The sequence below is a fragment of the Myripristis murdjan genome, chromosome 2 (genome assembly GCF_902150065.1).
Source record: "Myripristis murdjan chromosome 2, fMyrMur1.1, whole genome shotgun sequence".
NCBI lineage: Eukaryota > Metazoa > Chordata > Actinopteri > Holocentriformes > Holocentridae > Myripristis > Myripristis murdjan.
This window is the reverse complement of record NC_043981.1, coordinates 10,299,778-10,323,122: the sequence shown is the minus strand read 5'-3', so window position 1 is coordinate 10,323,122 and position 23,345 is coordinate 10,299,778. Positions and strand designations below refer to the sequence as shown.

The 23,345-nt window shown below is 42.1% G+C and overlaps 1 protein-coding gene across 5 annotated transcripts in view; it reads right to left on the bottom strand.

Annotated features, from left to right (window-relative positions):
* Positions 1 to 410: 410 nt before the first annotated feature.
* Positions 411 to 23,345, bottom strand: part of dock9b (dedicator of cytokinesis 9b) — a 62,376-nt gene continuing 39,441 nt past the window's right edge. For 2 of the 5 annotated variants that reach the window (XM_030070369.1, XM_030070360.1), the window contains exons 18-53: positions 23,100 to 23,192; positions 22,650 to 22,761; positions 22,185 to 22,303; positions 20,919 to 21,005; positions 20,116 to 20,205; positions 19,879 to 19,994; positions 19,325 to 19,394; positions 18,788 to 18,913; positions 18,623 to 18,694; positions 18,381 to 18,527; positions 18,001 to 18,084; positions 17,786 to 17,897; positions 17,480 to 17,658; positions 17,077 to 17,184; positions 16,692 to 16,803; positions 16,087 to 16,217; positions 14,031 to 14,145; positions 13,779 to 13,845; positions 13,555 to 13,602; positions 12,744 to 12,880; positions 11,911 to 12,026; positions 11,604 to 11,741; positions 11,269 to 11,451; positions 11,050 to 11,163; positions 9,902 to 10,117; positions 9,618 to 9,675; positions 8,270 to 8,376; positions 7,493 to 7,615; positions 6,976 to 7,089; positions 6,672 to 6,677; positions 5,199 to 5,345; positions 4,167 to 4,377; positions 3,097 to 3,287; positions 2,812 to 2,912; positions 2,551 to 2,689; positions 411 to 1,738 (exon numbers count right to left, since the gene is read on the bottom strand). In XM_030070369.1, coding sequence (XP_029926229.1) covers positions 1,622 to 1,738; positions 2,551 to 2,689; positions 2,812 to 2,912; positions 3,097 to 3,287; positions 4,167 to 4,377; positions 5,199 to 5,345; positions 6,672 to 6,677; positions 6,976 to 7,089; positions 7,493 to 7,615; positions 8,270 to 8,376; positions 9,618 to 9,675; positions 9,902 to 10,117; positions 11,050 to 11,163; positions 11,269 to 11,451; positions 11,604 to 11,741; positions 11,911 to 12,026; positions 12,744 to 12,880; positions 13,555 to 13,602; positions 13,779 to 13,845; positions 14,031 to 14,145; positions 16,087 to 16,217; positions 16,692 to 16,803; positions 17,077 to 17,184; positions 17,480 to 17,658; positions 17,786 to 17,897; positions 18,001 to 18,084; positions 18,381 to 18,527; positions 18,623 to 18,694; positions 18,788 to 18,913; positions 19,325 to 19,394; positions 19,879 to 19,994; positions 20,116 to 20,205; positions 20,919 to 21,005; positions 22,185 to 22,303; positions 22,650 to 22,761; positions 23,100 to 23,192 — 4,206 coding nt within the window. In that variant the 3' untranslated portion in view covers positions 411 to 1,621. Of the gene's footprint in view, positions 1,739 to 1,885; positions 1,894 to 2,550; positions 2,690 to 2,811; positions 2,913 to 3,096; positions 3,288 to 4,166; positions 4,378 to 5,198; positions 5,346 to 6,671; positions 6,678 to 6,975; positions 7,090 to 7,492; positions 7,616 to 8,269; positions 8,377 to 9,617; positions 9,676 to 9,901; positions 10,118 to 11,049; positions 11,164 to 11,268; positions 11,452 to 11,603; positions 11,742 to 11,910; positions 12,027 to 12,743; positions 12,881 to 13,554; positions 13,603 to 13,778; positions 13,846 to 14,030; positions 14,146 to 16,086; positions 16,218 to 16,691; positions 16,804 to 17,076; positions 17,185 to 17,479; positions 17,659 to 17,785; positions 17,898 to 18,000; positions 18,085 to 18,380; positions 18,528 to 18,622; positions 18,695 to 18,787; positions 18,914 to 19,324; positions 19,395 to 19,878; positions 19,995 to 20,115; positions 20,206 to 20,918; positions 21,006 to 22,184; positions 22,304 to 22,649; positions 22,762 to 23,099; positions 23,193 to 23,345 lie in introns of all 5 variants that reach the window. The other 3 variants (XM_030070392.1, XM_030070374.1, XM_030070382.1) reach the window with 2 other exon arrangements.

Here is a 23,345-nt window from a genome sequence, read left to right as displayed (position 1 = left end):
TTTTAATTATTTTCTTTTTTAGCTCATCAGTTATTGGCACACCCTGGGTCCAATTCCTCATCAGGTGGGACACCACCACAAGAGAGCCTGTGATTCATTTTGGGTTCTGGTGAATTCTTTAAAAAAATGAAGAATTAATTAAAAAAAAAAAAAAAAAAAAAAAAAAAGACCTCAAGAATCTATCAAGAAAGAAGGGTTCGAAAATTAAGAGTATAAAATTGTCATTTTAATAGCTGTTAAAGGTATAGTGGACCAGTTAGTGAAAGAAAAAGATGATTGATATTTGGGTTGCTTTCCTATTGCTTTTCCAATTGCTTTCCTAACTTGACTTGTTTGTGTCTGTTTCTAGTTGCATAGGTCTGTGTCAGTGCTTCACAGATGAACAAACTACAATACAGTGCAGTAGAAGGCATTTTCACAGACTTTATTTATTTAAAAGTTTTGAACATATTTACAAGAGCAGTTATTAGATAAAAATGCTTTTTTTGTATTTTACCTCAGAGATAATAAAAAGGCATCTACTGGACAGACAAATAAACAAAGGGCTAGAAAATATGCATTGTCACACCCTTGTCTTGCATTGCACAGTCTTCCTTTAATGTCTTTGGCAAGAGTGGTTTCCTGTGCAGTAGGTAGCCTTGGTAACAATAGAAAATATTGCACACACTTCTCTTTGCAGAAAATAGGTTAAAACGTTGCGGTTCACTTGGCCTTAATCAGCTCCTAAACAGATCGCCTCAAGTCCATTTGTCTAAAATAGAGTGAGTATTTCTTTAAAATGTTCATGTTCAAGGGAATGGGAACGAAAATCGGATGCTTATAATGCACATAAAAAAATGCATCTGCTGTAACAGAGCCTCAATTGATAGGAATAGAAAAATGAGATGTAAAAATACTATGCCTCAGCAAAAGAATGTATCTATGGTTGCTATAGTGGTATTTATTTCCAATATAAACTTTGAGCCTTCCTGAAACACTCTTACAAACACTGTACATGAATGGGAACAATACAATAAAAAAGGTAAAAGGAAGGAGCAAGATCCCTGTGACGAGCAGACTTGGGTCAAATAGGAGTCGCAGATAATTCTAATGTTTGTTTTAACCTACAGGGAACACCAGATGGGTGGGGTTTAACGTATCAGGACAATCCAGATAAGGTCAGGTCGGCTGTCAGCCAAAGTACTCTGATAATTTTCATATATTTTCCTGTGATCGTCTTATTTTTCTGGCACTCACTGAATGATCCTGGTCTGTAAACCCTGAGACACCTACATAGGATAAAACAAACATTATATGCAAATATTACTTGGCTCAAGTCTGATAATAAGCCTGTTGTATCATTGCTATATTATTTAAGTAAGTAAGTTTCAAAGTCAATAATATTCACTGGGGTCTCCATAGGAAACAAATTGGCCTACTGACACAGGGGGTGAATGTCACATTTTCTGACTGCTTTAATGAGCATGAGATGCATGGAAATAGCAGGAGAAATAAAATGTCAGTGGTTGGTGGCTTCAGTTTATGTTAAAGTAAATCAAATGTGTCCAAACTGACGCAAACCACTTGACTGGCAGGTAGTTGGAGCAGTCATTGGTGGTCGGCGGGACATGAAAGGTCTGGATCAGAGTATGGTGGTGGAGGCGTGCGGGTTGGCACTGGTTGGCGTGCCACTGATGGCATTAAAGATTCCCATCGAGTCCGACAGACCGCTCCTTGTGCCGTCCTCCACTGGGTTAATCTAGAAAAAAAAAACAATAATAATGATGAGGAAGGCAAGCTATAAAGATTAGGAAAGATATTTATCCTTTCTGTAACTGAAAATCTACTACAGTTTGTCTATCTAGATATCAAGCGCAAATTTATCACATGATGAAATCAGCATTACCATCCAATCTGCTCAGGGCAGCGTAAAGAGAGCAGGAGAGGAGAAGGCGGTTAGTGATGGGAAGTGCTTTAGGTCACAGTAGAAAACAAGATAACTACTGAAAAAAGAGTGCACACACATGCGCAAGCTGACTTTTTTTTACATGTAGCATTTGCCATTTAGTGGTCACATTTCCACAAAGCACCTTAAATGAGCACAACAGCATGCATTTTAAGCACTGGATGACCCCAGAGGAATTCAAACCACTAATCCTGGCAGCAACATGCAATACCCAGTGAGCTATATGGGACAAAATTCATAGTATGTGTATTTATAACTTCTGGTAGGTGTTATAATCTCTTTAAACTTGTGAGACAGGTGCCACATGCTAATAATCAATGTTAATAAATCATCTGGCTTTCTCTGAGTATCTGAGTATGACTTGGCAGTTAAATATTACTAGAGTTGTGTTGTAATGATGCTATGGGAAGTCCTTTGAGGACCTGGATAAAGGTCTGCATAAAGGTCTGCATCAAAGCTGGTTCAAATACTAATGTGCGAAGCGAATGTGCGGACTTCAAGGTGACTTCTGTGTGATTTAAATCTTCCATGGCACTATCTGAACAGCCCAGATGTAGCAAACCACATTTCAGTGGAACTCGAAGCAGGAAGTAAACATGACTCACTTGTTCGTGCATGATGTTGGACAGCTCTCGGGCCAGATCCCTGTAGTTGGCCTTCATCTCGTCGTGATACTCCTGCTGGTCCTCCTTGATCAGCCGCTCGTTCACCCCCAGCGCCTGGCCACAGGCATCCACAAACTGTCTGAGGGGGAATGCACAACAACATTTAAGTATCAAGGAAAAGTTTCCAGTCAGTTAACAGAGAGCTAAAGTGACGTATAGATACTATACTGATAGGGAATGCAATAACTTCATAGTCAGTACCTGAAAACCTCTTTGAGCTGTTTGACCTTGTTGTCGGGGTATTTCTTGGCACTGGTGTCATCAAGGAAGGCTCTGGCATAGGCTAGTGGGCCAGCGTTTACCTGGAAAACAGTGCAGGTTAAAGATCATGTACTATGTTGAATGATTTCATAAGCATTAACGTCCTGTTTCTTCTTTTGTGCCAATGCAGCACTGTGTCCAAAGCAAATTTCCCAGTTGCATCGTATCGTATCATATTCAGGGGGAGATTTTTTGTGATTTAAAGTACGCCCTGGTCATCTGTACCTGAACACTGATGCTTCCTTGCAGTTTGAGCTGCAGGCGGATCATGTCGACCTCCGAGGCCGAGCACAGCAGCCGCAGCTCCGCCACCTTGGCACTCATCTCGTCTATGGCCACCTCTATGGGGCTCAGGTCGGTCTGGTGCTGGTACATCACCGCTATGCGCTTCTTCACATAAGGGAAGCAGTGGGTGGCTGCGAGCAGGAGGGAGGAGGAAACAGGGAGGAGGACAGAGGATGGATAAGGAGAAAAACGAAAATCAGAAAAGAAAAACATAAGGTATATATTGGTATGACAGAAAGCAGATGGAGAAAAATAGTTATCAGCAAAACGTGAATAAATCTTGGGAAACACATTCCACAAATGTGATAAAAAGACAATCCTGCAAAACACAATGGAATATGATATTCAATTCAACTGTGTTATTCAGTATTTGATACCAGTCAAAACCTAATGTTAATATTTAGAGATTAAGGTTAGGATTATATTATGTTGTTCAGGATACTTAAGTGGTGTAAAACCAAAATATAATAGGGGTAAGCTGGTATTAACTTACTAGTGAACGCATTTTTTTCATGTATATCTGGAGAATATGACAATGTTTATTCGCTTTCAGGAAATAATACCTGAGCCAGGGCATTATACATTTTCCACCAGTCTGTGTGCATTTAAATCTATCGCACAGTCACTGTGAGTCCGTGTGATTATTAACCATGAAAGATAACACCTGAACTTTGGGATAAGGTAGACAGCATACTGTAGTAATAAACCCCACCTTGTTGAGGCTGATCTGAATGCTTCAGGTGACTGAGATGACAAGAAAGTTCAGCTAATCGACCAATACAGAACAATTTTCCTGACGAGGAAGCTATTATTGTTCTTTATTTCCTGATAAGTGCTGATAAAATGTCACTGTGGAGGGAGGGCAACGTGTCGGTTGTTAACCTGTAAAACCTCCTTCATAAATTTGTGTATCATATGGGATTGTGTAAAACAGAGTAAAGCAACTATTAAATATTTATGCATGTATAAAGATGATAAATGATACATAATTTCAGTGATGTGAGACGTACTGGTGAGAACCGTTCGTCGTTTACACTGCTCCTCCACCCCTCCCTGCTTCTTGCCCGACACCGTGAAGGGGGTCTCGAACACGAAGCGGCGGATGTTGTGGCTCTTCTCGAAGTCGGTCTTCCTGTCCTCCAGCTCCTTGTCCTCCAGGTAGGGCGTGACGTGGGTCACCTGGATGTAGGCGTACTTTGCGTCCAGGTCTTTTGGGTTCACCTGTGGGCGCAGAGGAGCAGAGATGCTTTTGGACAGCGATAACACAACCTTTCAAAGCTTTCAATCCTTCCCGAACCCAATCTCAAAACTGCATATTTGTTGTGACATGTGTAGTCCAGGCCAGTTTTGTTTATGCTTTTTTTAATTTCACATATCTACTTATCTATTTTTATTTCCATACTTACTGTATGCTTTATCTATTACTATATAATATGATGTTATCTGTATGGGTTTGTGTGAAGCCGTCAAGTAGCTGCTACCAGATATTGAGCTAATGCACATCCTAACAAATTTTAATTTAAGTATGAGCTTAAATAACTAAACTAATCCAAGTTACAATAAGCTAAACTGACTAAACTAAACTAAACTACTACTATGGATGCATATTGTATCTACTGAGTATATATTATGTCAGACTCCTTAACCATTGTTGGTGATTAGCCTACTTGGGTATTTAAGTCTACATCTTACCCTGATGCATGAAATAACATGCTGCAAGAGCATAAATGTACAAGTACGTTCATGCAGGGAGTGCTTCAAAGTACTTCAAAGAAAAGATTTACAGAACAAGATATGAACCTGACAGGATGTTTTTCCACAAAGGGAAAACTGTAAAATGGTCTTGCATATTGAGTTGTGGAGTTATGTTGTAACCATGTTGTAACTATGAGTTTGTGAATGCCGTGCGTCCCTGAACTTCGCACTAGAAACCTACAATATGTTCTCAAGTGTATTGCCCAACCGAAAGAGTCTACCATTTACTGTTATGCTGTCACATAAACATGTCATGTATGCACAAACACACATAAATTCGACCCCACCCTGCCAGAGTCCTGAATCATCTTGACGTTCTCCTGACCAAACTTGTCGGAGTAGAGCTTCAGAAGCCTCTGGGAAATCTCCGACAGCGGGGTGAACTTTGGCTCCTTGTAGATGTACTCCTTTCCATCCTCATCTTCAAAGAAGCCCTGCAGAGAGGGAGAGAGAGAGCGAGAGAGAGAGACAGCGAGAGAGAGAGAGACGGGGAGGGGAACAGTCAAAAACGTAGAGCATATTTATTAACTCTTGCATTCTGAGCTGCTCTGTAACCTGTAGCTATTTTTATTTTTTTTTTTTTTAGAAAAATGCTTTTCACATTTTGCTTTTTGTTCTAGGTTCTCAGAGTAAGAGGGAAAAAGTCAAACCTTGAAAAAATGGCTTACACCGTTCACCTAGTTTACTTTGTGCCTCTGTATTTTAAAGGCAGGACACATCAGTCTGCTCTCACATGGATAAGAAAATAAGCATGCAATGGGAAGTCAATTTTTTACTGATAACTTATATAGACATAAAATGCAATTGCAAGCCTCTTACATGATATTTGTGGCATCCGCAAAATTATATCTCAAGAAAACATCTCAATGTAAACACACACAGAGATTAGTGGTATGCCAAAATTGAAGCCAAAACTGAGAGGAACTTGGGGATATAACGTTGGATGTACCAGAGGGTCATAAGCTATACAGTGCAGCAAAGAGGGAAATAAAGCATCTAGTATGCTTCAAACATGCAAACGTGAGCTGCTCACTTCACAGCCAGAAGCATACAACCTATTTGAGCTGAAACGTCAAACACACACAACAGCTGGTCAGTCACACCAAATGAAAGAGATGCTTGGAAGTATCTGTGGAAAGGCACACAGACGAGTGTGTGGGTGGGAATTTACAGGCTATAGCATAATCACTGAGAGGAGATCCCAGAGGTAAAATGGCTGTTTAAGGGAAAGGTTAATGGGCGTGTTAACAAGAGCAACACATACAATATGGGTACAGTAAAAAAAAAAACAGCATCTGGCAGCGTTCACTATTCTCAGTCAGCTACAACTCTGTGTGGATACTAACTCAGAGGGAGCTTTGGGCAGCTGCTTTAGCTAGAGCGAAAAAAGTCAAAAGAAGCACAGAAAAGCTGTAACAGATTCAAAAATGCAGTAGATGCAAAAATAAAGCTGGCCGAAACCTACAGAAAAAAGCATGCACGGTAGCCTAAAACAACGCAAAACTAGTTCTACTCTGCCATCTTGGGGACCGAAGTTCATCCAATCTGCTGTACATCAATCAGCCAATCATCAGGCCATTGATTGGTTGAATGAAGGATGCTGCAGCAAACATCTGTCACTCCGTAAATCCCCAACCCGAGCTAGCTTTTAAAGCAAAATCAAAGAAAGCAGCGACTTCTAGCTTCGTTATCTAGCTTACTAATAAAGTGATGATGCAAGGACAGGCCAACACACACAGCCAAAACCTGTGCACACTTACCGCCGCCTTGGAGGGGGAAGAGAGAAGCAGAGAAATGTCTATTAAAAAAGAGAGCTCTGGTGGGGGTAGATTCAGATGTTAGTGTGTGCGTGCGTGTGTGTATACACGCACGTGCATGAGGGAGAGTGTGTGTACGTGCATGCGTGTGAGAGGCAAGAGTTAAGATTAGAATCACGCTTTAATTAACAGTATGCATTGAATTAGCATTCATGCTCAGCAAAAAATAGTTAATTATCTTCAGTGCGGTACGCATGGTAATATTTTGTTGTGTTGCACTAGTAGTTGTGGAATATTGGCACCTTACCTGGCCGAAGAAGGCCACTCTGAAGTACGTTCCCAGCAGCCTCTTGCCGGTATGCATCACCTCCATCACTTTGGTGTAGGCACGGTGCAGCGTGTCGTACAGGTGGGTCAGTTTCTGGTGCACAAAAAAAACCCCATATATACCAGAAATTGGCTCATGAACTCAAAAGCATTGAAGTGTTAATTTACTACTTTCAGATACAGTAATGGAGGGTTAATGCTCTGTTTTTATACAGGACAGACTGCCGTAAGTCTTTATCATATGATTTTATTGTTCACATTACAGTAACATCAACTATGTAGAAGCTGCATTTCAAGATACAAGGTCTCCATCCGACAATAGCAGTGTGTTAGATAGATAAAGTAACTCTTTTTTTTTTTGTCTTTTTCAATCTGCAATGCATGCTGAATTTTCCTGGCGGGCACCTGTCAAGGTAAGTCTATTATTGCCGTCTAATGGCACTCCATAAATCATCTCATGGCCCATTGTTTTGGTCGCCCCTGTGTTTTGAGGGTACCTCAAAGTCCCTGCGCTGTTCATAGATGGGAATGATGAGCCTGTATACATCAGCAATGAGCTCATAACGCTCCGCCTTCCACAGACCATCAGCGCACTCCTCCAGCAGCTCCATCAGCACCTCCTGCACACACACGCACACACACACAACAGAAGTGCTTGTTAAACTCCATTAAACTTCATCAAATGCCCTCCCCTCCTCCTCCTCCTCCTCCCTGCTTTGTAGTCTGGGCTTGGAGAAATAAATGAACCCGGAGAGGGATGTTTCCTCTTGTCCTTATTTGTCCAGTGAGCTTTAGTGAAGATGAACTGTGAACACTGCTCCCTGCAGAGACGGCAGATGGGCCTGTCAGACTCCTTCTTTTTATAGGGGGATGACAGCGAGTGCAGCTCATAAAGGGGAGAGGTTTTCAGGACAGATGGAGGGTAAAAGCGCACTGCACTGCCTATAGATTTGTTGACCAACTCATAAAAGCGCACAGGGAGGGTAGCACCATTTTTTCTACTGATCCCTTTCTATTTGATGAGGTTATCTCTGATGGCTAAAAGATTTTCAGCCTTTGTGTCAGCAAATGTCTGCCTCTTCTATAGAATCAGTTCATCTACTACTTTATGGAGCACTTGATACTTGATAAGAGGACTTTACAGTCATTATGTGGCACCTGATTCCAATGAGGAAATAAAAAATACCATTCTAAAAGCCTGTTCAATGCAGTTGGGTCAGCAGCTTTTCACAACGTGGTGCATGAAAAGAAAAGAAAAAAAAAGAAAGCCTTACTTCATTGAAGTGAACATCCTGCATTCCTACATCCTCCATCATGGCCGCCTCTTCATCGATGTTTGGCGTGATGACACGGAAAGCCGAGCAGCCCTGCCTGAACATCCCTGACAGCCGGGGGTACACAAATATGGCATGAGTGAAATGAAACAACGAAAAATGATTTTGATTTTTACTTTTGCTGCTGAGGGTAAAAATAAAACACAATCAAAATGACAGGTTAGTGTTTTTTCACATTAATTCAGAGGATTCACAAGGTGATCTTTGCTTAAAAACTCACAGCGAAAGCACTACTGCAGAACTCCCCCATCTATCCCTTGGAATGAGTACAAGAAGGATGACACTGCCCTTGAAAACGCCGACTATTCTTGAGAATGATCGATAGGAATTTCTGCAGTTCCCAGAAACTGGGAACATGTAAAATTAGAAATGAAACCCACTTTGCAATCCATTATGTTCCGTATTAAACCTCCTCAACTCTGACACCTGACGAGCCAACACCTAAGAATGAGATGCTGGACTGATGACAGAGAATAAGCGATCATACATGCCTGTCATCTGTCACGCTACATAACGGGAGCCCTTCAGAGTCTGACTCATATCCAGGCTGATGTGTGAAGAAATCTGACAGGGAATCTCATCTGGGGAATGTAGCGTGTCTTTAAAATCAGAATGAACAGACGAACCTTGGAGGAGTGCTCAGGTGGCACTGCTGGGATGTGTGTGTGCGTGTGTGTAGGTGTGTGTGTGAGAGCGAGAGAGAGTGTGGGTGTATCCAGAGTTGGAAAGAACACAACAAGATCCTCCTGAAGTGGCAGTGTTGTTACTTGGCTGATATTTTACTTAAGTCTAAGTAAAAATGCTGGTTTAAAAATGCACTGAAGTAAATGTTAAAATGTACCTCTCTGAAATGTAAATGTAAAGGATTACAAAACCAAGTACACGCATGTATGCAATTTCAAATGTAACGAAATACACCTCTTATGTAAAATATGTGTTAAGAGAAAAGTAAAAATCTACACACACACACACATTGCTTTATTGCCGAGAATATTGCTTTAGTGCACCGCAGCTCAATCTTTTTATTCTTTACTTAATTCATTAAACCATAATTCGGAGTTAATTTTATGCCCACTGTGTAAATGTCTGCTTGTAGCTTGTTATATGATGCCTGTTAATGGGAGTCATAAAAAGTGTTGGAACAGAGGTCAAATGTTCAGTAGTTATTTATTAAAAGTGTGCATGCTGCTACCAGAGGACACAGACACACACACACACACACACACACACACACACACACACACACACACACACAAACACAAACATGCGACTCTATCCTCAAACTCACCTTTTCTCCACAGGTACTCAGCCACCAGAGCAGCAACGTGCACGTAGCACATGGCTGCCTGCAGGGGGAACAGACAAACACAGAGGTAAGTCACATGGTTGGCGAAGCCTTACAGGAGTGAAATGTTCCACGGAGAACTGGCTGCCATAAAGACGGAGCTCCAACCTGCATCTCCGTTTTCTCTGTTACCATGACTGCAAACCATTTTCCATGCCACTGATCTATTTCTGATGCAATTTTTTAAAATCTTACTCTCATGCAAGGACCCGATAAAGTGTGTTTACCTCGGACAGGTCTCCGTTCTTGTTGTGGATGCGCGCCATGCTGTCCAGCCAGGTCTTGCGGAGCTCGGGGGTGCTGGTGTAGGACTTGGCCAGGCTGTACTGGAGGTCCACCAGCATCTCTGGGTCGTTCTCGTGCTCCTTCATCTGCTCGGTGGCCATCAGCACCGTCCTGATGCGCTTCATCAGGTCCTTCACATCCGAGGGAAAAGCTGTGTGCTGGAGAAAGACAGTGGGTCACAGTTAGATCACAGTTAGATCGCAGCTGGACACTGTGTGTATGAATGAAGAGTTTGGGTTTATGAATGGTTTTTAATTAGGTTATTAATTAGGTTAGGGTTAGTTCAAGTTATATCAATTTTCATAGATCAATGCGATACAAAGGATGGCTGACTGATAAAAAGAGAAGACAAATTAAAACAACTACTAGCAAGATCTGAGATTTAACAGAACAGATGTGGTGCAGCAGTAACTTGATCTTGCCAAATAGTGAGCCTCTCATAAACCCTTTACATGGGTAGTCTTATTATAAATTGGTACCAAGAATTTGTTGTTATTTCGCTACTGAAGAACAAGTATGAATTTATTGATACAGACATCAAATGTACATTCATCTGTGCAGTCTGTATAATTAAAAAATCTGCCAACAATAATCCACTGCTGCTTTGCCATTGCTCCACTCTTTTTTGCAGTCTGAAAATCATTTGATTTATTAAAAGTGGTAATCTGAAACATTCTTTTTTGTCAAATTTGCCAGCCTCTTTAATGCTCAACACTCATTTCTGTTTCTGCACTGCACTGATCTTGAGTTTCTGATGGTTTTGCTTTTTCCTTTGTCCGTTCAGTCATGGTGGATATCACTGCTAATACTAACTAGACTGTTCTTATTCTATTTATTCTTAACAAACTCCTCTTGTTAGAGCAGAGGACTTTTCTTAGGAAAGAGTTACCAAACACCAGGTGTACAAAAGAGCAAATGTAAAAGCTGTCATGAACTGGTTATAGATTGATCCACCACTGCGTTATATCATAACATATAGCAGCAAAATGAAGATGCATTTACATGAAAATATGAGGGATGGTTACTTAAATTAGGACTGCAGCTGGCCTGATTAAATGTATTTCCTCTTAATATGAGGCCCATCCCTCACCTTGATGTTCTTGTCACTGTTAGCACAGTTGTTGATGATGGAGAGGGATTGCTGAAACCGGGTTCCTCCGATGCCGATGACATCAGCGATCAGCTGACTGACAGCAATTACTACCTGGAAGGGTACAGAAGAGGGACAGAATCAGCACTGCACTGATGTTATGATTTACAGCACATAAAACCATGGGCACGTTGATCAGTTTTAAATACAGACACATACCTGGAGGTGGGTTCGTACAAAGGACTTGCGGCCGGTGTAGTCGAAGTTGCTCTTCATGAGGAAGTAGAGGAGGTGGGCTGCATCGTTGCGGATGGAGCTCAGCTTGGAGTTACAGCACTTCAGGATCTCGTAGCACAGAGAGGCACACATGTCTGCACGGCCGTCAAAGAACGTACAGGGGAACTGGGAAAAACATGGAAGGGATGATGTCAGAATGTTATGAGTTCAGCTCAAAATCCAGGCACTAACTTCCCTAGCCACTCTCCCAAATGTGCTGAAGACATGGTTTAGCCACACCAGATGATATGTAAGTAAGACAAAGATGGTCCTTTCACCTTGTAGATGAAGGTCCTGAGTGAGGTGAAGACCTGTTTGAGGGCAGCCTCTGACTGGGGGATCTGCAGGAAGCACAGGTGCACCTGGAAGACCTTCTTCATCAGGGGGTTGTGGCCCAGGTCCAAACTCAGCTGGGTCTGAGGACAGTGGAGGACATAATCAAGCACACATCACCTTGAAAGAAAAACTTCCTGGCCATGGAAAGCAAGCTAGATAATCAGACAAACATCAAACTGTAATGTGACAAAGGAGTATTAAACATCAGAGAGAAAAGGGGCTTAATGTAGTGGTTTGTATGAGCAATACCTTGAATCCCATGATGAAGATGCTGAGTGTGTCCAGCACAGTCAGACAGACCTCTGTGGCCACGTTGGCCTCCAGCAAACACTGGCTGCTCACGTCTGCGTCCGTGTGGGAGTACACTGCTCATATAAAACACACATAAGAGATCCATGTTACTGATATTAATTTAAAGGGGAAATAAGACAGATTTCTGCTGACCCATAGCACAAAATTAACATAATATACCTGCAGGACTTTGGGCTGATAAGCAATACCAATGACCAATGATCAATTGCTGCTGAGACTTCTGGATGTCAGAGTTGGTGCAATTCCTACTGCCTGCCAGTAGAGGTCGATAAAGGCCACAACTTTCTTCCAGGCACCCCATGTTGCTTTCTTTGTAAACACACTTGGTTTTTACTTACCTTCAAAATGACTCACCAGAAAACACAGTGTACGTCCTTGAGGCCTCAGAATGTTAGAATGTAATAGGCAATAGCCTTAAAAAGGTAAATATTTTTTCCAGAATGTGCTTTATTTTGAAATGACAGCAAAAGTAGACGTCACAATTCATAAATGGAGCATTTTAGATTTTGCGCTGCGTTTCATTTAGAATATGTTGTGTAAGCCAATAGCGCTCGTACATAAAATCACTGACTTGAGTAATGCTGTTCTTTCTTCATAACTCACTCATTGTTTTCCATGTAGCTGAACTAGAGTTATTAGCACATTAAAACCCTCCCTGTGTGCTCCTGTGATTTAGTTTCCCTGGAAAAACAGAGTGGGCGGTGGGGCTGAATCATTTCTTGGGGAAAGTGAAACAATTTCACTTCTTATTATATGAAAACTGGCCTTACTGTTGTTGAAGGTGTGAGCGTTCTCCAGAGTACCCAGCTGCTGTAGGCGGGCGTGCAGAATCCCTGCCCTGTTACGAGACACAGGCAGAGTCAGGGACTTCCTGTCTTGAGTCACAGGCCCCATCCCCTCCTGGCTCCTGTTGGACGAGAGAAAACACCATTATTGGTACATGTGAATGTTAGTTAAACTATCATCGCAGAGCATAGTCTTTGTCTCATATGCATTTGATACATTTCTGGAAAAAACTGCCAGAGAAGTACTGGAGGAAGACTTTGATCAACACTGTTATCTGTGAAAACTTTATGTCCTTTCAAAAGTCATTCAAGATGACACTGCAGAGGGTTTACGGCGAGATAATGATGTCTTGCCGGTGAATGGTATCGGTGGAAACCGGAATAAGAGGCAAAACACACAGCAGACAAACGAATGGCTGGCAACACACTGCGGCTTTGATGCCCTGAGCAGAGACTGTCTGGGCCTTGGTAATGAGGAAAAACGGCAGCATCATGCGTTTAGGCAAAGTGAGGGAGAGAGAGAGAGGGAGCGCTTACCCATGCAGGAGGGGCCGGGGGCCGCGGCGTTAACGACAAAACAACTTTCCGGCAGCGTTAACGCCAAGAGAACACACCAAAAGCAAAGGGTTAAAAAGATTCAGTGAGCATTTGACTGTTTGTTAGTCTGTGCGTGGGTGTGAGTCAGTTTACTGCTTCAATGCAGATCAGCAACACAACACAGTCTCAGTTGGAGAATCGGCTCATAAATTGCATCTCAGTTAAAGCGTCAGTATTCACACGGCGATATTCACTGTACCTGGCGATGAATCTCTTCCCCATGTATCTGAACTGATGAAGGCAAACTCTGCAGCACAAAGACAACAAGTGGGGCTCAGATACAGACCATCACTAAACACTCAAATGAGACATTCAGCACTCTACATGGATAACTATTAACAGTAATTAACAGGCGTAATGTAACCCAAGTTGGTCACCACACATATATGTAACCATAAAAATGCTGTGTAGTTATGAACTTACTCTATTAATGTGAAAAAGTCCATTAGATCTGTGGGAGTTGCTTTGTTCCAGTATGTGAACAGGGCCTCTGAGGGAGATAGAAAGAAATTCACTGTGCATTTACTTTTTCTTAACCTACTTTTGCTTAACTTGCATATGGTCGTATGTAAAGTCATGGTTAAGAGACAACATATCTCATTAATTATTCAGCATTGTGTTGTGTCACAAACAACAAAAACATATCCGAGATGAGGGTGAGACAGGCTGCCTTACCCTCCGACATGCTTTTGAGGATATGCAAAAAACACATGAGGAGGTTCTTGATCTCATCGCGGTCCAGTTTGTCACAGCGGAGGACAGTGCTGCCCAGAGCGGACGCACACTGGTTCTGACAGGGAGAGGAAAGAGAGACAGAGACTAAATGAAAGAGAAACAACATGAGTCACTCGAAGCGGCTTGCAGAGTCACAGAAATAAAAAAAAGAAAAAAAAAACAGCACTGCAAACCCCCAGTTTCTCTGCAAAGATAAGAAATGTCAAGTCTTTTCCTTGGGGAATGTGCACAAGAGAAAAGAAAGAAAGTACATCTGTTGCAGCAGCTCTGCGCTTTGCGTCTGCAACATCAATGGGCACTTTGAAGAAAGACATTTACAGTTACCCGACAGGAGCTGACGCAGTAAATGGGAAAGACTGCGAGGTCAGCTCAGCCTCCCCGTGGGTAAACAACAGGAGAGCACAGCACACACACACACACACACACACTCCCTGATGTGGGACACTCTGGAGGGGACAATAGACGGAGGAATTGGATTTTGGATGTGTTGTGCAGATATCTGCAAACCACAGTGTAGACTCTGTCTGGACCACAAGTTGAAATCCAGTAGACCCCCCCTAAGCATCCTTTCAAACAAACAATAACCACTCTCAATGAATTCAACATGGATAAATAAAAGGGTAGAAATGTCTCTTTGTATTTGTTTGAAACTACTTGCTCAATTTTGACAATTCAGATCATATTAGAAGGTTTTCAGTCAAAGAAAGTTATTACCACATTGGGTTTCGGATATTTTCCAGTAACTGTCCTGTGACATGTTTTGTCCTGTTCTCTACTTTCTCTAAAGTCAAGGGCAGTTTGCTGAACTCTGCACAATTCCAGGCAGGGGCTGTTGGTGGTCAGGTTGGATCGGAGGGGGTTTGGGGGTCAAACAAAGTACTTGAATAGGGATGTTTTCCTCATTATTTCCATCCACCCCTAGAGCTGGAGCGGCCTGGCCTGCAGCTGGCTTATCATTATCATTGTCACTGTCTTGTGGGAGGTCAGGCAGGGGCACGGTGAGGAGGGAGAAGTCCATGGTGACCCGCTTGGCTGCACCGGTCAGAGCGGGACCGCGGTCCTCGGGGTCCAGGGGGAGAGGGGGCACGTTGACCGAGTGCCGCCGGGTAAACCTCTCCCTTTGCTGGGTTTGGGAGGTTACAGAGAGGGTGGATATCCAAGGGTGCAGTTAATAGCAGTACTGGGCATGCTGTGTGTAGCCAGAGTTTGATTTTTACATTTATTTGTTATTTACAAGAAATCCATTCTTGACAAGTTATTTAGTCTCATACTCAGTGTTAAAATCATACTTAAAAAAAAAAAAAAATAGTGAAAAAAATCTGCCAGTGGGATAAGATAATCCCACCTGTTTCCAATGCTAATTAACTTGTTTCCAGAATTTTCTTGATTAAAGTGTCATTTTCTTGATCCTAGTGGGACGATCTGCCTTGTTGCAACATAATTACATTTGCTGAAACATGTTGAATTGCACTGGCAGATTTTTTTTTCATTTATTTTAACAAAAACAAAAGATATTAATCAAAGAAATGTAAAATATTCTACATTTAAAGTGTGTTAACTGTAATTTCACATCATGCAAAAAAAAAAAATCACATGAAAAAACTGAGGTTAAAAACATGGTTCACCACACATGTAGCCTGTCGTTTGGTGAAACAACGACTGCAGATGCATGCTTTTTTTGGTTTTAGTAACAAAATCGTTGCATGAAACATGAACCAACTTGATTTAGTTGCACACTGGCAACCAAACTACGCTCAGCAAGAGTGAGAAGAAGTACATACTGAATGAATGCACACAAACATACCCATATGGTTCAGTATCTCAGACATACTGCAACACTCTATAAGAGCAAACACCTCATACATATTTACAGCGCACACACTCCATATGTCCTCTTAGTACACCCGTCTTTAGCAATCCCTTATTGAATAATAGAGGCATTCATTAATATTGTATATGAAACAGTCACCCATCATCCATTCATCCATCCACCTACCTTCTCCAGGGAGTTGGTCTTGTCACTGCTCTTGTCCAGCAGGCTGTTTCCAGAGTCAGTGGAGACCAGGGAGCCTCTGGAGTCCGCATGGTGAACTGAGGCCACATTGGGAGTGGAGGTGTGAGGTGAGGCTGCCGGGACAGTGCACATCATAAAACATACAGTCACTGAGAATAAATATAAGTAGACATGGAACTAAAGCACTTTTTTTTATTATTCTGGTCAAGACAAAGGTTATAGGATCACAAAAATCATTTATTTATCAGTGTGACCCATCATGGGTATATATATATTTATGTAAAATATAAAATATCCCCTGTGACTTTAAACAAGCCTGAATTCAAGGTCACTCTTGAGGTAAGGATGACGAATAAGGCTTCCACTGCTGTTCGGGTAAAAGGTGGAGGAATATGATGAAGGAGAGGAATAAGATTTATAACCAGCCTTTTAGGTGAAAATTATAACATGTTCCAGGTTTAAATTGTGGCCAGAAGGTAAAAACCATAAAGTAACAACCAATTCCTCTTTACAAGGGATTTAACTTTGCAACTGCAGTGACTGTGACTGTAAACATATCTATGGGAGACAGAGGAGAGGAGCTGAACCTGTTCCGGAGATGACGCCAAACACATCTTTGTGCAGAGCATTTTCTAAGCAACTCCCAGGCTTCTGAGGAGTCACCATGGAGGTCGACACCAGAGAGTCCTCCCTGGCATTCTGGTGACAAAGAGTACGCAAAACAAACATGGTATTAAGTGGTTGAGCTCTGCCATTGAAATCAGGATAAAAGTACTCATGCTAATAGCAGGAGTGGAAATGCTATACATGCCTGGCAACCTCTCAAGACAGCAATGTGTCACCGTCACAGATTAATCCAGTGTAAAGAATAATTAAGATTCCAGAAAGTCAGAATGAGTCATGTTTTAAACTACGCAGTCATTTAGGAGACAGGCTGCCATTCAGTGATCGACCACTAGGGGTCAGCCTTACATTGTGACTGCTGAGGGGGGCGGACTCCTTAATGTTGAGCCTGTAGACGTTCTCCTGGAGCAGGCCGAACAGGGGGAGGTAGAGGGTGGCGAGTCTGGCCTGCTGGCTCTGGAATGACATAGGTGTTCGTGAGTCATACAGTCATAAAAAAAAAAAAAAAAAAAAAAAAAAAAACTAAAAAACCTGGACAGACTTTAAACCAATAGAATGAAGAACTTACCAGGCACAAAGCTTTTTAAATTCAGATGACTGACTCAAAAAATGCCCACAGGGGAAATGGCACAAATATAGCTGCCACAGAATGAGCCAGAAAGTGCCAAATGGCTTTTTCTTTCTACATCTGACGTACGCTTGGTGAAAATGAGGCTTCACGGAGCGGTTCAGAGCCGGCGGACTGACTCACCTTTGCAGCATAGCGGTCATCAAACGTGTGTTTGATCATCAGGCTCTTGAGCACCTGGATGGCGATCTGCCGGATCTCCCTGAACTCCTGGAGAGCCCCGCCCACCTCCCTCAGCAGCAGCCCCACCAGGAAGTGGTTTCGGCAGAAGTCATCGGTCAGAGAATAGTCAAGCTGAAGATCTGCGACGGGCATCGATCAATCAATCAATACAAAGAACTTTCAGCTAACAAATAAGGAAGGAATATGGAAGGGAAGGCAGAGAAAAAGCAGTTATCTGTTAGTTATCGGTGTATCGTGCAGTTTTACCTTGAAATCTCTGGATTCTGCCTTTTCCAAAGGGCATGGGCAGATTGAGGGGGACGTAGTGCTCGTGGTTGCATACGACCCGCAGGAACTCAAACTTAAACTCATACAGAGTCTGGCAGGAATACAGAGGAAAAGAAACACAAAAAACTCCCATTATATTCCCTCTCTGTGGATAAATTAAGAGCTAAATATAGACAGCAGGGCAGAATGTTAACCTTGGGGTCTCCGGGTACAAAGCAGTTCATGTAGTTGTTGATCTGTTTGAAGACGAAGCCTCTGTCCATGAAGGTGAAGCAGCGCTGAGTGGGAAGTGAACAAACATAGTGAGCGGACGGCATTACAAATCTGAACCATACAAATCTAACACAGCAGATGTGGTGATTGATGTGTTGTAGTTTAAAAAGCATTATGCATGTGGGAAATCGAAGACTTGGACTACATCATTGTTTTAACTGTTATTAATCGTACGCAATTTGTTGCAGGACTGGGTTATTCCTAGCTTTCCATTTTCATCTTTCCCCAAACTGCAATTCCTCAAACTCATCAAAATATCAAAGGACAGAGCTGCACTGCAGGCGCTGGGAGACGTGCCAACCTTGATGAAAACTGCCAAGCTGTGGTTGGCATTGCGAGCTGCATCCAGGTTGTCCTTGTATTTCTGGGTGATGTGTGGCATCAGCATATTAACCAAGGTCTCCACAGCGTGGTAGAAAGACGCCGAAAAACGCTGGTTCCTGGAGAGCTGGATGAAAGCGGTGAAAATAGAGGAGAGGATTAAAGCTTGGAAGAGAGGAAAAGAGGAGAGGAGAGGACAGGAGAGCAGAGGAGAAGCCCTACCTTGACTTTCCCGCTCTCTATCAAGTGCTGTGCCATTGACTTCATCAGGGCTTCAAAGAAGTACCATGAGTACTGCAACACAGTGCATGAAAATTAGTAAAATATTGGCACCCGGAACACTTGAAGAGTTCATTTTAGTAAGGGCATTAAATTATAAAAATGTACCTTCAGCAGCTTGTTGCTGGTAAGGAAGTCGGTGGATGGCTTCAGGATGGCTGTCATGGCTTTAGCAAGTTCCTCGTGAACTGTTTTAGCATTGATGGAGGTGTATGGCTCTGGCCTAAACACAAACTGAGGAGAGAAGAAAGAAATGTGCAATAATTGAAGATCAGCGGTTAATACGTGATAAACAACTATTGTACTATTATAATTTCCTGTTTTACACTCAGACAGCAACTATTATTAAAGCTGCAATAACAAACTGTGAAAATGAGGACGATTTAGACTAAACGGATGAACAAAAGCAAAAATGAAAAAAAATATAAAGACAAAAAGACAAAACAGAAATGAGAAATAAGCACATACATATAGACTAAACCATCATATTATGTGTTTATTCCATTTTTTGGCAATTTGAGTCTAAATCCTCCTCATTTAAATCATCTATGACAGCTGTTTTGATTATTGCTGCTTTAATGTTGTTTTTTTCAATCATTTAAGTGTTGCTAAATTGTTGTAATTATTAGTATAATTATAGGGTACCTTGACATAAGATCTCAGGTAGTGTTCGAGCCCCTCTTCATGGCACTGCGCTACAACATGCACCATTACCCTGCACAGAAAGGGAGGGCCACGGATAATCACATTAAAACACAAAGGAAAGGGAAAGGAGGAGAGAAAACAGAGAGAATTGCACAGTTACTCTAAAGCGCTGACACCTCATTAAAGAAAAACTACCGACGGAGCCTTAAGAGTAGCCAGCTGAAACATAAAACACACACATGGAGTGAAGCGTGTAAGCCACAGGTGAGAGCGTCTAATGACTATTCGGGCTGGTGAACCGCGGAAAAAAAGCTTCTTTGGGGTGAGAACAGGATGAAAGCGTCATTATTGTAATTTTCTACGGGTTCAGCTTGTTAAAACAGACCGGATTTAGAGTGCTCAGCTCTGACCACAGATAAAATATTTTTGTTTCGCATAGTTTTCTGCGACTGGAAACCAGGTATTTCTTTTTTTCTTTCTTTTTCTTTTTTTTTGCATGTGATGCTTGTGTCAGTGTGTACGTGTGTGTGTGCGTGCGGGTGTGTCTGGCTTGCCTGGTCACATTGACGGCCACGTCCTCATGTGTGGCTCGGGTCAGGACGCGGAACAGCTGGTTGAGGATGGTGGGCAGGAAGTTGACCATCACATGACCTTCCATGGCATGGAGACTCTGGGCGGAGAGAGGGAGAGAGAGAAAAGACAGAAAAAAAACACCACATCATAAAAGATTTTCCTCCCTTTGAGCATCAGAAATCGATGGAAGACGATGTGGCTCCGTTAGCTGTGACTACCTTCAGGTATTTGACCAGCTCTCCCTCCGAGGCCTGCTCTGACGTCTCCATGCTCTGCCAGTGGTGGAAGAAGTTGTGCAGGTGCTGATCCTGGGGGGAAGATGGGGCACGATTGTAATACCGGGTTCATTTTTTATTTACATTCTGAGAGCACTCAGCTGATGCTTTTATCCAGGGCACTTTTCAAGAACGAGCCAGAGAAGATTAAAGGTCCCCTGTGATGAGAATAAGATTTTTCCTCTATTTATACACATATATGATCAAATGTGTTTTGAATGAGGACACGGCTAACATTTGATTTTGTTTGCGTGGTTGAATTAAGTGAAACAAACTCAGAGGAGAAACGTCATAGCTGGACTTGGTCCTGACTCCAGATTGGCTCCCTCACTAAAGAATTATGAAAATCTGTCCAATCAGGCAAGTTTGCCACACTTGAGCGAGAAAACCTCCACTCAGCAGGTTTACCTCATTTCAATTAGAGGAGCTGCTGCTGTCAGCCAATCAGAGTCCAGTACTTTGAGGGCTAAGTCTTCACATACATTAAATTTAACTAATTTATTTGCACAACATCAGAAAGATTCTTCTTTTCCTGAACCAGGCTGTTTTAAAACAAATTCACATAAATGATGGACATATTAAGCCTTTCTCTTGCAGGGCTGTCCTGCAACTCCCAATTAATATGCACACACACACATCATATACATACACACTATCCATCCCTTTATACCTGCATAAATTCCTAAATCCATCCACAACCAAAGCCATGCACATATACATGGAGGGATAAACATTTTGCTGTATACCTGAGTGTAAACTGTGGAAACGAGGTGAGTAGAGACTTTGAACAGCGGTTTGCCTCCATCCACCCACTTGATCTCTGGGCCGGAGTGCTGGAATGATCCAAATGAGCAGAAACAAACAAAATTGCTGAACTGCATACTGAGTGAAATACGTACTGCGTCGGTTAATTAGGAAATTGGCACCTCGGAAATGTCAAAACATCTACAATATATTATATATCTGACAAATGACAGCAACGGCAATATGGTGATAATCAAAATGATTTAAAGCGGCCATATGGCGTGACTCTTCATAATTTGTATAATGAAGTAAAACAAAAACACTTCGGCTGTAGTTTGACTGGATAATAAACATACTGTAAGAAAGACAGAACAAGCCTCGTGGCCTCGCTTTCTTATCAAGGACTTCAATGGATACCCTGGCTGCTGTAGGGATCCATAACAGAATGAATGGAAATCTCAATAAATGAGGCTCCACAAGGGGTATGTTGAATCTCTGGAACAGTGACGCTAAAAACAAGCACTTGTTTTTTATGTTTATTACCACCAGCATGCACAAAAAACATCTCTGAGGCTCACTCTGGGCTCCATTTGTTTCCGAAAATTGCTTCTTAGACGTTTGGTTACATTTGAGATAAGTGCTGAGCATTATGCACAAAATGCTTATTATGGGAGGCATGTTGCAATTTGCACTACATTGCAGAGAAATTTAATTTAAAGTAAACCCATTAGTCCCACATCAAAGAATGAAGTACCTCATTGGTGAGGTAAATTTAATGGATTTGAATATTGATCAAATTTTATAGTCAACTGAAGTGAAATCCTATTGGGCGTCTATAAAGTCTTAATCCAATCATAGGTAATAAGATAAACATCCAAAGATAATCTATCATCTAATATCCATTAGTTGCATCTGGTCTAAAGATAATGAAGAAAAACTGTCTTGGCAACGGAAGCTTGAGCTATAAAACAACTTAAAAATCCATGAGAATAATCAGCAAATTAATCCAAAACTGGGCAGGAATAACCTGCAATCTCAGATTCTGTGTTATTCTGCTTTCCTGGCCTGTACTGTATGGATTCACAGATTCACATCCCACTCATGACTTTTACTGCTACTACTGTTATCTCCTTTTCAGTCTTCCTTCTGTCTGGATTTTTGAGGAAATAACATGCCAAATGAAAAAAAAACACAGCAACAACAAAAACAGCATCCCCTGAGGCATAGTCTCGGTGATTAGATCATCCCCCACCAACCCCGTCTGTTACCTTGGTGACGCCATCCTGGGAGCCGAGGTACCCGGCGGGCAGATTGGCAGCCACCGGCATGTGCTGCTCATTCATGATGACCCTGCCGTCCCTGAGCAGAGGCAGCCATGCTGAACCAACTGCGGAGACACAACAGGTACAGAAAGACAGCGAGGAAGCGTGTGTATCACTCTTTGTTGTCTATAGCAGAGCAGCAGCAAAAATATATATATTAGCAAATTGTATTTATCTGTCTCTAAATAGTACAAATTAGAGGTGACCCTAGCCCCACTGTATTGATTTGAAGGGAGACAGGGAAGGCAGCCTGGAAACCTTGCTAAATCACACAGAAAGTGGGAAAATATCTATTTTTACATATTGGGTAAACTTGACTTTTGTGGTCTAAGTACACACCCATCTTCCCTCAGCAGGACACCAACTTCAATTAGCACTAGTGAGGTGACAGACAGCTGCAGTGCACAGTACCTGGAGTCTCCACCAGGTCCTTCTTCTTGCTGTTGCTGTCACAGCTCACATGGTAGAAGGTGAAGAGAAGGTGGTGCTTCTCATGCAGCTGAGTAGGCAACTCTATCTTTATCTGAGGGCGAGAAGAGCACACATGCTAGGCTTTGCTCCCTGATACAGGGGAAGCTTTGTTCAGGAAAATGAAAGTGAAAAACGCCCCGTGGAGCATTTCCATTGCAGATTTTTACTGGAGGGCTGAAGCTCTCCTCATCCTAAAACAGCATGAGAGGAACCGAGAGGTGCTGCCTAAAATACAAAGCATTATTTTTTTAAATTATACATTTTTTTTTCATTCTGAACACCTCTTCCTCTCCTCACTGAGGATTTGTGGCTATTGATTTTGCTGAATATCAGCTAAAAAAAAATAAATAAATCTGTACAGTAGCATGTAAAGCATAGATCTGCTCTCACCTCATTATAAAATTCAGGGTTCTGCTGGTGGTGCAAGACGGCTGCATACGCCTGTTTGACAAAAAGAGGACTTCCTGGACGACCATAGATGCACTGAAATAGAGAGAGAGAGAGAGAAAGAGAGAGAGAGGGGAAGTACATAGATATTTTTCAATCTCATGATCAATCTCGTATGGCTTGAATGTGCTATTTTTTGGTTTTGAAGTTTTGCATTTTGCTTTGGAAATATTGCTCCTGAATTGTCTT